The 15,505-nt window shown below is 51.7% G+C and overlaps 1 protein-coding gene across 4 annotated transcripts in view; it reads right to left on the minus strand.

Annotated features, from left to right (window-relative positions):
- Positions 1-15,505, minus strand: part of IL16 (interleukin 16) — a 100,621-nt gene that overhangs the window by 31,160 nt on the left and 53,956 nt on the right. For 3 of the 4 annotated variants that reach the window (XM_044388449.3, XM_026510579.4, XM_048220447.2), the window contains exons 3-6: positions 7,590-7,698; positions 4,306-4,448; positions 2,421-2,531; positions 2,038-2,152 (exon numbers count right to left, since the gene is read on the minus strand). In XM_044388449.3, the coding sequence (XP_044244384.1) occupies positions 2,038-2,152; positions 2,421-2,531; positions 4,306-4,448; positions 7,590-7,698 (478 nt within the window). The remainder of the gene's footprint in view (positions 1-2,037; positions 2,153-2,420; positions 2,532-4,305; positions 4,449-7,589; positions 7,699-15,505) is intronic. The other variant, XM_044388450.3, reaches the window with a different exon arrangement.

Consider the following 15,505-nt stretch of genomic DNA (forward strand, 5'->3'; position numbering starts at 1 on the left):
AGGTTTGCATTCTGGAAAGAAGACAGAACACAATAACCTTTTTCTTGCTACCTCAACTCCTCCCCGCTTTTTATTTAAACGCAGGAAAGTTCATCAAACACTGGCATATTCTCAAGACTGACTCCACTTTTCTTCCTTTGTCTCATTGATCCCTCTTTTTTACTTGCCTCTGGATTTAGCGACTCCCCTAGAACCGTGCCTCCACCCTCCTAGAACTCAAGCGTTTTTCTGGTGTCCAGACCCCCAAATCCACACTCAGCCCAGCTCACTCCTTGTGCAGGAGCCTGGTTCCTCCGCCTGAGGCACAGCGCCACCTAGTGGCCGCCTGCGTGCCTCGCCCCGCACAGCAAGGCTCACCCGAAGCATCCTCCTTGGGCTTTCTTGGCCTCCCCCTCCCTCACCTGGTCCTACTCCAGGTAAGCTTCCTAAGCCCAGGAGCATTTTCTCTGACCTCCCTTCACACCACCTCCAGGGAGCCTGTTTCCTCTGCACCTTCCTACCCCCAGGGAGACCGCGCAGACCCTTGAGAGCCGGAGCCTGGCTCTTTCAATAGCCTCTCCGTGGGCTTGCCTGCCTCTGGTCTCCTGCCAGCCCACTTCACCCGACACCCTGCTTCCCACATCACCTATGAACCCTGGGCATAGCTGGTCCTTCCCAAATTATAAAAACCTCCAAAGACTCCCACTATCCCCTCGATAAAATCCGCGTGCATTGTCTTGCACAATGCTGGTGTCGGCAGACTTGTCCTAGGCAGGGCCAGAGAGGAAATATGGCAAGCTTTGCTGGCCCCAGGCCCTCTGTCACAACTACACAAGACCGCCGTCCCAGGCACGAACGCAGCTTCACACCACCGGCAGGTAAGTGCACCGTGCACGCGGCTCTGGCCTCCTATAGCTTTTCTGTGGATCCTGAAATTTGAATTTCATGCAGTTTTCACTTGCCACAAAAGAATCAAAAATTCCTTTGACTTTTTTTTAGCCATTTAGAAGCATGGAAAGCATTCTTCATTTGTAAGCAGTAGGAAGATAGGCAGCAGGCCGAATTTGGCTGGAGCTTGCTAACCCGGCCCCAAACAAGTGAGGTTCTTAAAGGGGCTCAGGCCCCCAGCACAGGTACAGAAACTGGCCTGCTGGAGAAGGGGGGAGACGCTGTGAAATCGCTTCTCCCAGGCATCCCGTGTGTAACCCAGCGTCTGGCCTGCAGGGGCTGCCCTCGGCCTGGGGACAGCCTGCCACTGAATTTCTCCCCCTGGTTGAAATTTGGGGATGTCCTCAGCCAAGCCTGTTGTCCAACACTCCAAAAGTGACTCTGGGGGACAGTTGGGGTGGGGAGAAAACTCTGGCCCTCCAGGATAGGTTGACGGGAAGGGCTCTCAGGAGATTTCCGTCTCAGGAGGCAGCTCTGCTCCCCAGGCCCCTTACCCTCAGGATGGCCGGGGCTTCTCCTGGCCCCAAGAGCTGGTGGAATGTGAGCTCTTCGAAAGAGAGATCACATCTGATCATTCTCTCTTTTCCTAGAGCCGAGAGCACAGTAGGCTCACAGAGAATGTTTCTCAGACGCATTAGAAGCACAGGGCCTGGTTTCCCTGGGGTTGTGGGTCAGGGAGGGCAGGAGGGAAGGAAGGGGGTGGCAGGGGCCCCAGCAACAGGGAGGGCCCCTTGGAAAGGAAAGGAAAGGAAAAGAAAGGAAAGGAAAGGAAAGGAAAGGGAAGGGAAGGGAAGGGAAGGGAAGGGAAGGGAAGGAAGGGAAGGGAAGGGAAGGGAAGGGAAGGGAAGGGAAGGGAAGGGAAGGAAGGGAAGGGAGGGAAAGGAAGCAGAGTGTCTTTCACAGGCTGGCTACGGGACCTGGACTGAGTGCGCACACCTCCAGAAAGTGACAGTCACCAAGGCAGTGGCGGGGACAGGGGCGGCAGAGCCCAGAACCCACGCAAGCTGAATTCTGAAGGCTGAAGACACATTTTGCTTTCCACTCTTTTCTATGGCCTAGGGATTCTGTCTGAATCCTCAAACCTCAGCCAGGGAGATGCGGAAGACCTACCTTCCTGCAGCCTTCCATCGGCCGCCGCCGCGCCCCCCGCAAAGATGGTTTTGACGTAAATTCCAATGGGGCCATAAATGCTGTCCTTTCCCCCAACGATGCTGAAGCCCAGGCCCTGGGGAAAGAAGAGGAGAGGGAGCATTAGGAGTGTTCCACGCTATTCCCTGCGCTGACATTTGCCGAGGGCCTGTCCCAACCCCGAGCCAAGGACCTGGGGAGGGGACAGGTGCCCTTGGTCTCACACACCTCCGGACTTCACAAAAGAATGGGGAAAACCTGGCAGCCGGAGTCACCAGCTGTACCTCCTCCCTTCCCTGACTAGGACAGCTCCTCAGGAGCTCGTGTCCATCCAGCAGTTTCTGTTGGCCATGGCCCTTGCTTACCTTGGCCTGGCCCTTCATCAGCACAATGCTGGAGATGACGGACGCCTGCAGGCCTCCCGAGGGCTGCGCGAGCTGAGCTGTGCTGAGCGACCGTGTGGGTCGCGAGGTGCCCTGCAGGACAGAAGCGGGGCAGGGAGGGTTGAGCCGACGGGACAGCAGCACACACCTTGCGGGGCAGGAGAGGGACCAGATCCCCTCTCCAGGGGGCCCACGGCATGACCCCTCATGTGGTTGATGAGGCACGATGGGAGTCTGGTGGAGAGGGGCTGTGTTTAGCGGTCTGGGTGGTTTCAGCTTTGCTGAGTCCTAGCTCCCTGCAGACCAGCCGCTGGCAGCCCCCTGAGGCCCGTCCAGACAGCAGGTGCAGAGCACATCACAGACCACGCTGCCCCGGGACAACGAGTCCTACAGCCAAAGTCTCAAACAGAGGCGGGGATCCCAGCCACCAAGAATGCCCTCGGCAGCCTGTGTCCGATTCAAGACACACACATTGAGAGCCCTCCTTGTGCCGGGCACGGGGTGGTGGGCAAGGCACCTGAAGATTTTAAAACACGGAGCATAAATCCCAGGGGAGGCAATCAGGTGACTTGTACAGGAGAAGCAGAATGCGCTGGGAGACATATACCCTGTGTGCCACAGGAAGCCACTCGGGCAGGGGACAATAGAGCTTGGACTATGGGTCAGAGCTGAGACTCTGGAGTCCCACTGCCTGGGTTCTTTTCCTGGCTCTGCCAAGTATCAGCTGGTAACCTTGAGGAAGTAACTTAACCATTCTGTGCCTGTTTCCTCTGATGTAAAATCATCTGCCACTTTGAAAGTCATCTTTCTTCTAACCCTGGGACCCCAATGTTCCCAGTTTGCAAGTGAAAGCCATAGTAAGTCCACCAAGAGAAGAGAAGAGGGAAAAGAAACTTGCAGGCATCTACTGGTCTACCGAGTACCATGCAGGGAGAATCAAACATCACTTGCCTACGGAGCCCGCCCTTGGAGTGCTCATGCTCTGTTGGGGTGAGGGCTGTAAGAGGACAGGTGCCCAGGATGGGCACTGGGAAAAGTGTAAGGCCCATGCAGCTGGCGGGTCAGGAGCGCTCCCAGCAGAGGCAGTGTTAGGCAGGTGTCTGAAGGACGGGGTAGGCTTTCCAGAGCTAGAGAGGAGACAAAGAGGGACAAGGTGCTACAGACGAGGGTGCTGGGTGGTGCTGGTGGCAGCTTGAGGTGCTCCGCGTGCACTGCCAGGTCTTAAGGAAGGAGCAGGAGGTGGCTGGGGGCACCGCGCTTCATGTGTGCTGAGCCCCCGACCTGCCTGCTGATGCCCACGGTGGGAAGGACACGCAGTGTGCAGAGCACAGGGCGGGGCTCAAATTCTGCCTGGTCCCTTAGGTTTTAAGATGTGTGAACTCAGCCAGCCACTCACCTGGCCAAGCTGCTGTTTCCTCACTGAAAAATGGGGCAAGTAGTACATTCGTTTCTGCATTTATGGATTAAAGGCAATATGTGTAAAGCATGTCACCGCAGCACAGGGTTAAAAGCCCAAGTTTCAGAGCCTGAAGGTCTGGCTTCAAGCCCAGGGCTGTCGGCCACTAGCAGTGTGAACGTGCATGCATTCCCTCACCTGTCCCAGCCCCGGTTCATGCTACCTCCTAGTGTCGGGGTGCAGGTGGAATAAAGCCAGGGCTCAGGGTCTGCTCACAGGGAATGTTCACTGCACATCAGCTCCTAGTAGCACAGACATGACACCAGCCACACGCAGGGGTGCTCAAAGGTGACCATCCCCAGCGGGGATGGTCTTTCTTTGTCGGGAGCTACCCACACCCACTAGCCAGGCCCCCTTGGCCACTGCTAAGTCCAGGCCCCTCCTCGCTCCCCTTCTCCCCTCCATTCTTACCGTAGCCCTTCCTGCTGGACAGTCCAGCTGTTGAGAGAGAGACTTTCGGCTACTGCAGAGGGAGTAGGGCTGCCTGTCTGTGCAAGCTGCAGATTTCTTGATCATCGGGAAATCGATTTCTCCTGTGCAGTAGGGATTAACACCTGAAGCAGGAGAGGAGAAAAGGAAGAAGTCATGTGTGCTCTCAACACGCAAAGGTCCGCTGAGAACACCCTCAGAGCCACCCCAAAGCCATGGGTAGGCACAGGGGCAGCCGCCCAGGCCGCTCCAGCTCTGCCTCTGACCCCCACCCCTCTGCCACTAGGCAGCCCGAGGGCGGTTCCCACTCCCACTACAGAGCTGGGATCAGCAAGGACCCAGGGCTGGGGTCCAGACAGGGCGGGTCCCCGAAGCACCAACTGGTCTGAAAATGGCTTCTGGACCTGCTTCAGCCGCAAGGACATAGATCAAGGTTACCATTGCGAGTTGGGGGGGGGGGGGGCGAACCAGTTAAACATAAAGCACTGACTGAGTTCACTGAGAGTGAGGTCACGAAAGCTGGTGCGAAGGCCCAAGTAACTTTTGAAAGGGAAACTACGTTGTGATGATTGTACAATAGTAATACGACTTTGTAACGCACAGTGAAGTTGAATGTCGGAATGGAAAAATGAACAGGGAAAGAGACGAGGAACGTAGAACACCGTTTTCCAAAGCAGGGGTCAACTTGGGAAAGAGAGTCTCGGGTATTCCTTAGTTAGTGAAACCCAACTGATTAATTAATTAGCACCACGTAAAGGAAACCAGAAGTGGGGATAAAAACTGGATAAACCGTCCAAATCCCAGTAAAAACGAGGCACGCACAGAGCAAGACGCAGGGAACAAACGAGTGACGAGGGACCATAATAGCAAAGTATAAAAAGCAGAAAAGTTAAAGCAAATATTCTTTGTAAAACGAACACCAATGGCCTGAGTGTCTCTCCTTAACGAGATGGCCACGTTCGCTTTCGAGATCTAACAGCACATCATTTGCAAGAGATAAAACAAGCAAAAAGCATCCAAGGAAAGGCGGGCAGAAACTGACTCGCGATCTGCCGCGCTGGCCCCAACTTAAAAACACGTTTAGACTCTGGCTTCACACCAAACAGCAAACATAATGACAGATAGAGTAGGCTTTTTTTTTTTAAGGCAGATCGTTTAAAAATCAGAAGGAAATATATCCAAATATTTAATCATTGTCTGGATGTGGAAGAGACTTCAACATTATTAGCAAGGGGAAAAAAATCTACAGACTTGATTATAGAAATATATTCTCATCTGTATGTTGAAAATACTTAAAAACAACTGAAGAAAGTACGTCCCACAAATATGACAGCCAAATACTAAAGTAACTAGGAGCCTTTGTATAAATGAACGCTCAAACTGACCTCCCCAAGAGAAAAACCGGTGGGCTCCCAAAAAGGGAAAGGAACAAACGAAAGAATGTTTAAGGTCAGCTATGTGGAGAGGCTGGTTTTCGGGGGCAGAGAACCGGTCAGGTGCGACCGCGAAGCCGCTGAGAGGAATGAATGGCAGTCCGGGTGCAAAGTGTGGACACGTTTAAGAAAATAGGGAAGCCATCTAGGTACCCAGGAACCGGCAAGAACTGGAAGCTGGTGTCATTCCAGGACCAAGGGGCAAGGGAAAGGGACAGCCTTCCCAGAGCCCAGTGGGTGCTGGGTCCATGGGCAGGCCACCCTGACCTGGTGTCTGGTCCCAGCCAGACACGGCCTGCCAGGACCACAGCACGGGGGCACAGGGAATGGGGAAGAAATGCTCCAGCAGCTTCTCCTCCACCCTCTAGTACCTGGGAGGGCCAGGGGGCCAGGGGCTGGGAACCCGGGGGCCGGGGTCTGCTCGGTGCCCAGGGCACAAGCAGGGCTGGCTTCGTGGGTATGTGCCCTGTGAAGTCGCACAGAGCCCCACACTTAGAGGGGCCTCGGCTTGGGTTTTAATGCCCCACCGCCTCCATTTTGAAATTCTTAATATTTGAACAAGGTTCCCATGCTTTGACCTCACACAGATCCCCGCCACTTGTGCCGCCGGTCCTGGGTGAGAAGCAGACCAGAAAAAAGCAGAGGTGGGGGAAGAGGGGAACAGAGAAAGATCTGCAGCAAATACATATTGTTTAATTTTAATACGGTGTGGGCTGTGATTGAAGAAAGAGGTACGCATACACATTACTGGAGTCTTAGCTGCTTAAATCTGGCGGCACGGTTCAAAATCGAAGGCGGACTTACCCTTGAAACTCCATTTCTAGGAAATTTTTCTAAAGGGGGAAATAAGCAAAAACTTATCATAAAAAAAAAACAGCCACTAGCAGTCCCCAAATGAGAAATGTGCTTGGCACACCATGGTTCAGGGGTGCACCCTGCAGCAGAGTAACGGGAGACGGAGTGGAAGGACTTGCCCAAGGTCGCACGGATCCTTAACTCTGGAAGCAAGTGGGAGCTCCTAACCGTGCCCCCATCCACGGCCCCTCGTGCTTCCCCCAGAAAATCATCACAAACGTAAGCAAAAGTTCATGGACAAACTCAACAATGCTCATTATCTTAGTGAAAAACGGAGAATGACTTCGCTATCCCTACTAGGGAGTTGGTTGACGAGGTTGGGCACATTCACATAAGAAAACACGAGGCACCCACTGATCATGGTGCTTACGGAGCAATTTCCAAGGACGGGAAGTCGTGCTGTGCGTGCGCATGCGTGGACGCGTGCTCTGCGGGCATGTAGAGGCACAGGAGGGGAAGAACGGAAAATGTTAACATGGATTATTTCTAATATCAGCATGTGGCGTGGTTTTAATCTTTTCATGCTTTTCTGCATTCCTCAAATTCCCTGACTTTGGACTAGGGCTATTCTCTTGGCAGCAACCAAGAATCCTGACATCCTCCAGCCTCTACTTCCATCTGGTGACAGATGAGGTGATGGAGACCTGGGGAGAGCCAGTGGCCTTCCTAAAATCAAGGAGCACGTCAGAAGACAGAGCAGGAGGAAAGCCCTTGCCTTTCCCGTGTCGGCTCTTCCAACATGGCACTGAGTCCAGCGACAGGCAGAGCTTCCGGAACCATAGGGAGCCCTCCAGCTGGCCGGGGACACACAGGTGCAATGACAAATGCCCCCAGAGAGGTGAGCAGACCGCAGCCGTATTTAATCCAGCTGGACCAGCAGAGACCCACCCTCTCCCGGACCCCCCCGCATCACTGATGCTCCTGGCCCTCAGAGACACCGAGGCTCCGTTCCTGGGGACAGTTCCATGACACACTTACTGGTTGAATTGCTGCGTGTCCTTTGGTGACAGGCTTTGGGAAGCAGGAAAGTACTACTTTGCGCTTCTACTTTTCCAGACTTTTCTCGGGAAGAAGTTGTGGAAGCTTCCTGCAAAATATTTCCCACCTTTTATTCAGCAAGTCAGTTAGAACAGAAAAACAGGCATAGACAGCGGAGGTCTGGGCACCGACCACAGAAGTACTTGTTGGATTGTCTGTCTCCCCCAGTAAATTATAAGCTCTATAAAGGCAGGGATTTGGAATCACCGTCATCCATTAATCTATAGGTAGAGTGCCGAATAACCATGCCAGCCGATCCACATCTGAGTCTTTGTCAGGCGATGGGTAAGCAGGTGCGAACAAGCCAGACAGGACATCGGTGTTGGAGCAGTGCTGTTCTAGTGGAAGAAAGCCCTCAATAAAGAAGCAAATACGAGTGATTGGTGATGACAGAGAATGACCCAAGGGGGAAAGACCTTCCCTGAATGGGAAGCTGAGGACACGCATTTCAGAGAAGAGCTCAGGTCAGTTCCCCTGTTCTGCGCATAGGAGGCACTTAGAAACTTCTGTCGAATGAATGTTACATGAATAGGTTTCTTAATATTGAACCATCCATGCATTCTTGAGAGTATTATGATTTTATTATCTTGCTGATTTCCATCTCTGAAGATTTAATTTAGGGCTTTAAAAACCAACAGTCTCAAGTTACACTTGGTTATGGTTCTCTTCGTCTTCTTTACCTTGCCATGGTGATCACATTTTCCTTGCTCCTTTTTTAGACTAATAATTTGGGGCGCTTTCCCACGGCACTGAGTTTATAAAGCAGTATGTTAAGCAGTATACTTGGACTCATCTCTCCGTCAGAGTGAACAACGAAACAGAAAACATATGACTCGGGGATTTTAGGGACAGAGGATAGAAGGACAGAGGGACAGAGGTCAATAATGAGGATAATGGTATTAATTATTTTACTTCTCTTCCTAGAACTGTTTTTATATAACTTCATTACCCACAATGATCTTGACCTAATTCTTGAATTATGTTGGCTGCATTACTCACTACCATCATCCTTGAGTGTGTATGCATGTGTGTGTGTGTGTGTTTTCTCTCAAGAAAGTTATGCAGATGGAAAGCTCGCTGAATATTTGTGTGTCTGAGAATGCTATTTTGTGGTTGTCATACTTAAATTATTTGCTGAGTGTAGAATCTTTGGGTATTTGTCATTGGACCTGGAAACTATTGTCGGTTCAAATGCTACCTGGGATTTAGTGTTCTGGGGGAGAGGTCTGTTAGGGGCACCAGCTGCCCTCTTCTAACTGATACGCCTGCCTTTCTTTGAAGCCAGCCTTGTCAGCGCCTGGTTAATGTCATGCGTCCAGTGTGTGTGTGTGTGTGTGTGTGTGTGTGTGGACTTGAGCACCTGTCCCACTTCCCAGGGTGGAAGGAGGATCTACTGTTGCCTCTCACTTTGCGCCCAAGAACCCCCCACCCTCCGTCTAGCCCCTGGCACTGTGAGCCGGCAGGTTCGGGGAGGGGAGAGGGGGTCTGCTGGCATCTGCCCCACTCACTTCCCACACGGTCAGCGGCAGGCTAACTAGCCCTGCCCTCAATCCAAAGTCCCCTGCACGGTGTCACGCATGAAGTTCTCAGGGGTTCCAGAATGCGGCTGAGCTCTTTCCGTGGCTTCTTGTTCTGAGATGCACTTTCCCTGTTAGTCTATACAGTCTGAATTCTGGTAGAAACTGACTTTTTGGTAGGAATTCTGAGGCCGGGGAATTCATAGAATGTACTCTGGAGCCATCTGGAGCCAGAAGTGCACTCCCAGCCCTTTTTACGTTCACAGTTGTGTCTAGTTCTGACCCAAGAGGGTCCTCTAAGAAACCACATATCGCTTTCCTTTTATTTCTGGTACGTATCAGCGCTTAAAACAGGAGCTCGTCTTCCTAACACTCACTTTCCTTTTCAGCAGCAGGGGGTGCTGTATTAACCTGAACAAAACTCTCTGCAACCAGGCTCCCCGAGACTCGTCACAAGGACACAGAGTAGGAATTCTACCGAAGGTGGCTTAGCTCATTTGCATTTTTGAGACGCTATCTGTCTAGGATTTAGCATCATGACTAGTCCTTTGAATCAATTAGTTCATTCCATATAATATTCAAAAGATTCCCCTTAATTACAACAGGCCCTGAGGCCATGTCCTCTGATATTATTCCCACTTCTCCATGCTCTCCAGGGACACCACGCAAGTAAGTAATCACATGTGAATTCAGTAGCTCTTTTGGGTTTGCTCCGCACAGAGAAGCCTAGTAAAACAGCCAATACGTCTCCTCGTCTAAAGTGCAGCCTTATTTGCAAAGTATCTTTGAAATGTGGATTTTCCCCCATATCTCTAATAAGATGAAGATAAATAAGTAAGCGAGGCATATACAAACCTGAATCATCTTTAAAAATCACGTTTATGAAGAATTTTTGTAATATACATATGCTTGTATTATCATGCTAGGTAAAAAAAAAAAAAAAAAAAGGACTGGAAATAAATACCCCAAAACAGTAACACCCATCCCTTCAACGAATGTTTATCAAGCACTTACTATGCACGAGGCCCTATTCCAAGCAGTGAGGATACGTCGGTAGACAGGGTTCTGCCCTTACGAGCTGGCGGAGCGTGTCTGTGACGGGGTTACGCATACGTATTTTTCTATTTCACAACCCCCTGTACGTTTCACTTTTCCTACAGCAAGCACGGATGACTTTTACAATGAGACCAGAAACAAAATGCCATTTTACATGCATTTCAAGTGTCACATGAGTAACCTTAAGACAGTGTGTTGAATGTTCATTTTTTTTCTGTCCATCCTGTTTATAAAGCTCCCTGTCCAAAACAAAACTTAGAAACAGCTCGGCAAGTAAAGCCAATTGATGGCAGAAGAATCCTAGGAATAGGAGACTTTTTTTTTTCTTTCTGGTCCAGATTACCTGGAGATGGTTAATGTCATGTTCGGAAGAGGGAAGCTTTCTTTTGGGGTGTCAGGGTTGGCTGTAGGAGACTTTCTCCAGAACCAGATGAACCCCCAGGCCCCCCAGTGGTGCAGCCTCTTCTGGTCGGGACGGCAGGAGCAACGACCTCACAGGGGTCGACTTAACAACCTCGAACAATTGCTTTCAGCTCCACACTTTTGAACGCAACGGACGGTTATGTCTAAAGATCTAACGGGCTACTGTCCTCTCGGAGATGATCACATGGTAGATCGTTCTCGAGAACAAAATAGCTTTCCTTGGCTCCCAGGGACGCCTGGTCACGCTTGGGCAAGATGTCCTGGGTGGAGTGGTTTCTCCTCAAAGGAGTCTCTGTGGGGTCCCCGCGAACCCCTGCACAGCGCGGTGCCCCTGGCGGCGCACAGAACAGAGTTCTTCTGTTCCTGCTCCCTGGGTGGGGCAGCCCTAGAAGCTGAGGACGCGCCACTGGGGTCAGGGGCTAGCAGACACATTTCCAGACGCATTTCCCCTTGTTGCCATTGGAGACGGCAGCCTCGGGCTGCGGCTTCGCGGGTAACGTGCCCATCGCTACACAGGTTGCAGTGTCCATGCTAGTTGGCCCGCCGGCGCCCGAGTGGGGAAGGAGGTGGGACTGCCAGGAACTTCTTCCCAACGTGAAGATCAGCCGTGTGGCTGCAAGGGCTAAGCTGCAGCCCTCAAACACGGACAGAGCCCAAGACCCCGGGGGAGCAAACCCAGAGTGAAGAGGCAGAGTCCTACAGGCAACGTTATTCTGGAGTCTGAAGTCCTCCCCAGGGGCTAGAAGGATCCATTGCTTTCCGGGGAGCGCTCATTTTCTATGTAGATCCCTGACGGCCGGCAGAAGGTTCATGCTTCTGGGGTTAGCTCGCTGCATTCCACTTACGCGGGAGTCTTCTGATTTTCTCTTTGAACGGAGACACCGCGGCAGTGCCAGGCTACGGGAACCGTGAAATAGCATCCACCTGTCCTCCAGGTCGGGGCTCGCTTCGGGTGGTTGGGTGGATGCGGCGGCCCCGGGCTTTGATGTGGTCGGTCATGAGGATGAGCACACAGGCCGGGCAGATGGGCTCCGAGATGGTCACGCGGGAGCCGGGGCCACACACCTCCTGATATGGAGAGGAAGGGCGGGAACAGAAACCAGGAAAGCTTCTCAAGTCCTCCTTCCGCTGTGTGCGCTGCATGACCCCGGTCACCTTGTATTTCCACCTTTCCAAATGTCCCAACACATCCATTCCTGCTGGCTCTGCCCTCGTTCAGAGGATTCCTCTGACACTGGAACATTACAATGGCTAAGGGGTCTAGAGAGGGCCTTTTAAAATAATTTTTAACAAGATTGTATTTATTTATTTGAGAGAGTGAGCACAAGAGGGAGAGAGGGGCAGAGGGAAAAGCAAGCTCCCCACTGAGCAGGGAGCCCGACGCGGGAATCGATCCCAGGACCCCGGGATCATGATGGGAGCTGAAGGCAAGATACTCAACTGACTGAGCCCCCAGGCGCCCCTTAAAGAGTATTTTGAACAAATGGCTCTGGGACGACTAGACATCCACACGTCAAAGAACGAACTGGACCGCTTTCCTACAACAGACAAAAAAACTGGATCATAGACCTACGTACCAGCTACAACTAAAACAATTCTTAGAAGGAAACACAGATCTTCATGACCTTGGGTTAGGAAAACACTTTTTAGATGCGACCCCAAAAGCACAAGAGACAAAAGAAAATGTGGAAATGGGCTTCCTCGAAATGACAAAATTTGTGCTCCAAAGGACAGCGTCAAGGAAGTGAAAAGATAACCAACCCGCAGAACTGCAGAGAATATTTGCAAGTCGTGTATCTGATGGAGGACTTGGGTCAAGACTGTATGAAGAGCTCTTATAAGCCGATAATGGAAAGACCGATAACCCGGTAGTTCAGATGCACGAGGATCCGACCAGGTATCTTCCCAAAGAGGTTAAACAAGGAGCCAAGCAGCACACGGAGATAGCAGCATCATTAGCCATGCAGAGAATGCACAGCAGAGCCACAGTGAGGCCCTGGTCCAGACGGCGACTAGGGGACCCTGAACTCACCTGCCCCCCAGACATGTGAAATCCACAGCCACATGTGGAACTACTTGTGCCAGGGGAAAAACAAACACACATACTACAAACTGGCAGAGAGACCCCTTTACATCAGCAAATGAGAGAGAGGGGAGGGGATGGCAGGCAATTCTGAAGCAGTCTCATAATCTCACCCCTGATGGGGCGGCCCACCTGCAGGAGGGAACTCGAAGCTGGGAGCTCCCCCCTGAGGAGTGAGGACTTTGTAGCCCACATCGGGCACCCCAACTTTTAGGGCTTCTGAGAAATGAACCCTCAAAACACTGGGCTTTGAAGACCCCTGGGGCTCATGCCCCCTGGAAGCCTGGGGTTGCAGCGAGCTGAGGCCGGCGCGGCTCCAAACGGGCCGGCGCATGATCCCCGCCCCCGGGCCCAGACGGAAGCAGCCCTTTGGGAAGTGCCGACTTTATGTGAAAGAGACTCGTTTAATCATTTTAAAGCATTGGTCTGAGGGGTGGGGGGCTGCAGGGGGTCTTCTCAGGGGACAGAACCTGTGGGCACCCTCTTCCTGCCACCCCTCCGCCGGGGTAAAGCCAGTGGGTCGCATCTTTCCCTCTTCATTCTCTTGTCTCTCTTTTCTTTTCCTTCTTTTTTCTTTTCCTTCTCCTTTTTCTTTTTTGGTGAGTGCCAGCTTCGTGCCCCCCTCTGCTGGACTCCAGGGCACCAGCATCCCCCAGAGGGAAGCTTCTACCCACCTCTGATGTGCTGGTTTTTACGTCTGGGGCTGGTGACCCCTTTTCTGCAGCTGCCTCCAGGGGACACCGTTTGACCGCCTGATCTGGAGGCTGGGGTGCCTGCGTTCCTCAGTCCCCTGGGACTGCAAGAGTTGGAGAGACAGTCCTTGGCATGCTGCCACCCCCAGGGCTATGCACAACTGTCAGACTGAGCCCCCCTCCCCCACCCCAGCCTTTCTGAGAAACAGGCTTACTTGCCAGTCCTGGAGCTTCAGGCTTGGGGGCAGGCTTCAGGTCCGGCACACGTCTGGAGGGTCTGGAGGTGCTGGCGGGGCATACGGGCCGGATGTCCCCTCTGCTTCGCTACGGCTCACTGGCCTCTCCCAGGAAAGAGATTACACACCTGCTGAGCAACAGCATTTGTGGCCGCTTCCGGGGGCTCCCCTACATCAGCTGGCCCACACCTGCGGTCCCACAGGGCTGCATATACGCACGTCCCTTAAAAGCTACCACCTGACGGTCTGGCTTCCCACCCACCTAAATCCAGGTGCTGACCGAGATCCTCCCCTTTGGGACGCTCACTGCTTGGCAGACCCTCACCTCCTGGGAGCGATTAAAAACAAGGCAGGCTCCTCGGATAATCGGGGTTGAGGGACAGGTGCTATAACGTGGCTGACCCTTAAAGACGTAATTACAAAGTGGAAAAAGCCAGTCACAAAAGACCACAGATGCTATGAGTCGGTTTTTGTGGAAAGTTCAGAATAGGCAGATCTTAGAGACGGGGCGTAGATTCGTGGACAGTTAAGGACGGACGGGAGCTGGGGGGCGGGGTGGGTGGAGAGTGGCCGCTCATGCGTGCGGGGCTTCTTTTCCTGGTGATGAAAATGTTCTAAAATCAGATGGTCACATAGGTCTTGGATGTGTCTTCTCAGTTCCCGGGGAGCTGGTCTTTGGCTTCTTTGCTTCTGTTGTAAATGTAATCTTCCTTCCATTACTTTAACTGCAGTTTGTACGTAAGGAAAACAGTGATTTCTTTATGTTAACTTTGAAACCATGCTCCTTACAGAACTCTTTTACTGTTTACGCTAGAGTTGTTTTGTTTTCATGAGTCTCATCGGCTTTCCGTAAGTAAAATCCTTTATCTACCAAAGAATAATAACAAAATAAAATAAAATAAAACCGCATAGTGGTGCTGGCTACACGACTCTTAAATATGCTAAAAAACACTTAATAGTTCACTTTAAATGGGCACGTTGTGCAGCGTATGAGTTACATCTTAATAAAACCATTTTGAAAGGAAAATTCATTTATTCATTCATAATGTCTCTGCCCCCGACCGCTTCTCCTGCTAGCATGATTTTGTAAAAATGCAAATGCTCCTTATGAGCCTGATTGAATCTCTGTGGCATCTGTCTCTGATAGATTCGAGATCCAATCTGAGGTCCCCGGCACGTGCTCTCCTCTGACGCTCCTCAGACCGACCCACCCCTCTGGCCCCAGGGAGCCAGCCTCCTGCCCTGTGGACCTTCGGCATCCTGCCCCGTCTTTCAGTTGTGCATCCTTGCTCTTCTTCCTTCTTGGAGACTACCCCCACCAAATGTATTCTGCAAGAATCAATTCAGGTGCCATAGCTCTAGTGACGTCTCCCTGCAAAACAGCTGTCTCCGGAGAAACTCAGGGACTCCCTTTGCTAATCGGACCCAAGGAAAGCCTCAAAGTAGAAAGGCACTGAGGAGCTTGTGGGCAGTTGTTTCCGTAACCGACAGGACCACCCTTCATTCATCTTCTTCCATCCTAGTCTTACATGTTTGTTTCACATTATAAAACCATGTTGTCTAGTTAAAAAGTTATTCCTCTTACTAGTTTTGTAAGCACGCTCCTAAATTTAAAAACAACTCTGGGGAATACCGCTTTTCCCAAAAAACTGAGTATCTTTCTGCCAAAAGAGGGTTTATATTTCTACTAATTTAATATAAATGATGCTCGGTCGAGTTTTTATCCTAGTAGGTCCAGCAGGATTTTCAGAAGACGTACATGAAATCATCTATGCGAAGTACCTGGACGGCCAGCAAGTACCCTAATAATGCAACCGGTCACCGAGTCGTGTCAACCTAGCTCCCAGCT

This window comes from Ursus arctos, unplaced genomic scaffold (genome assembly GCF_023065955.2).
Source record: "Ursus arctos isolate Adak ecotype North America unplaced genomic scaffold, UrsArc2.0 scaffold_28, whole genome shotgun sequence".
NCBI lineage: Eukaryota > Metazoa > Chordata > Mammalia > Carnivora > Ursidae > Ursus > Ursus arctos.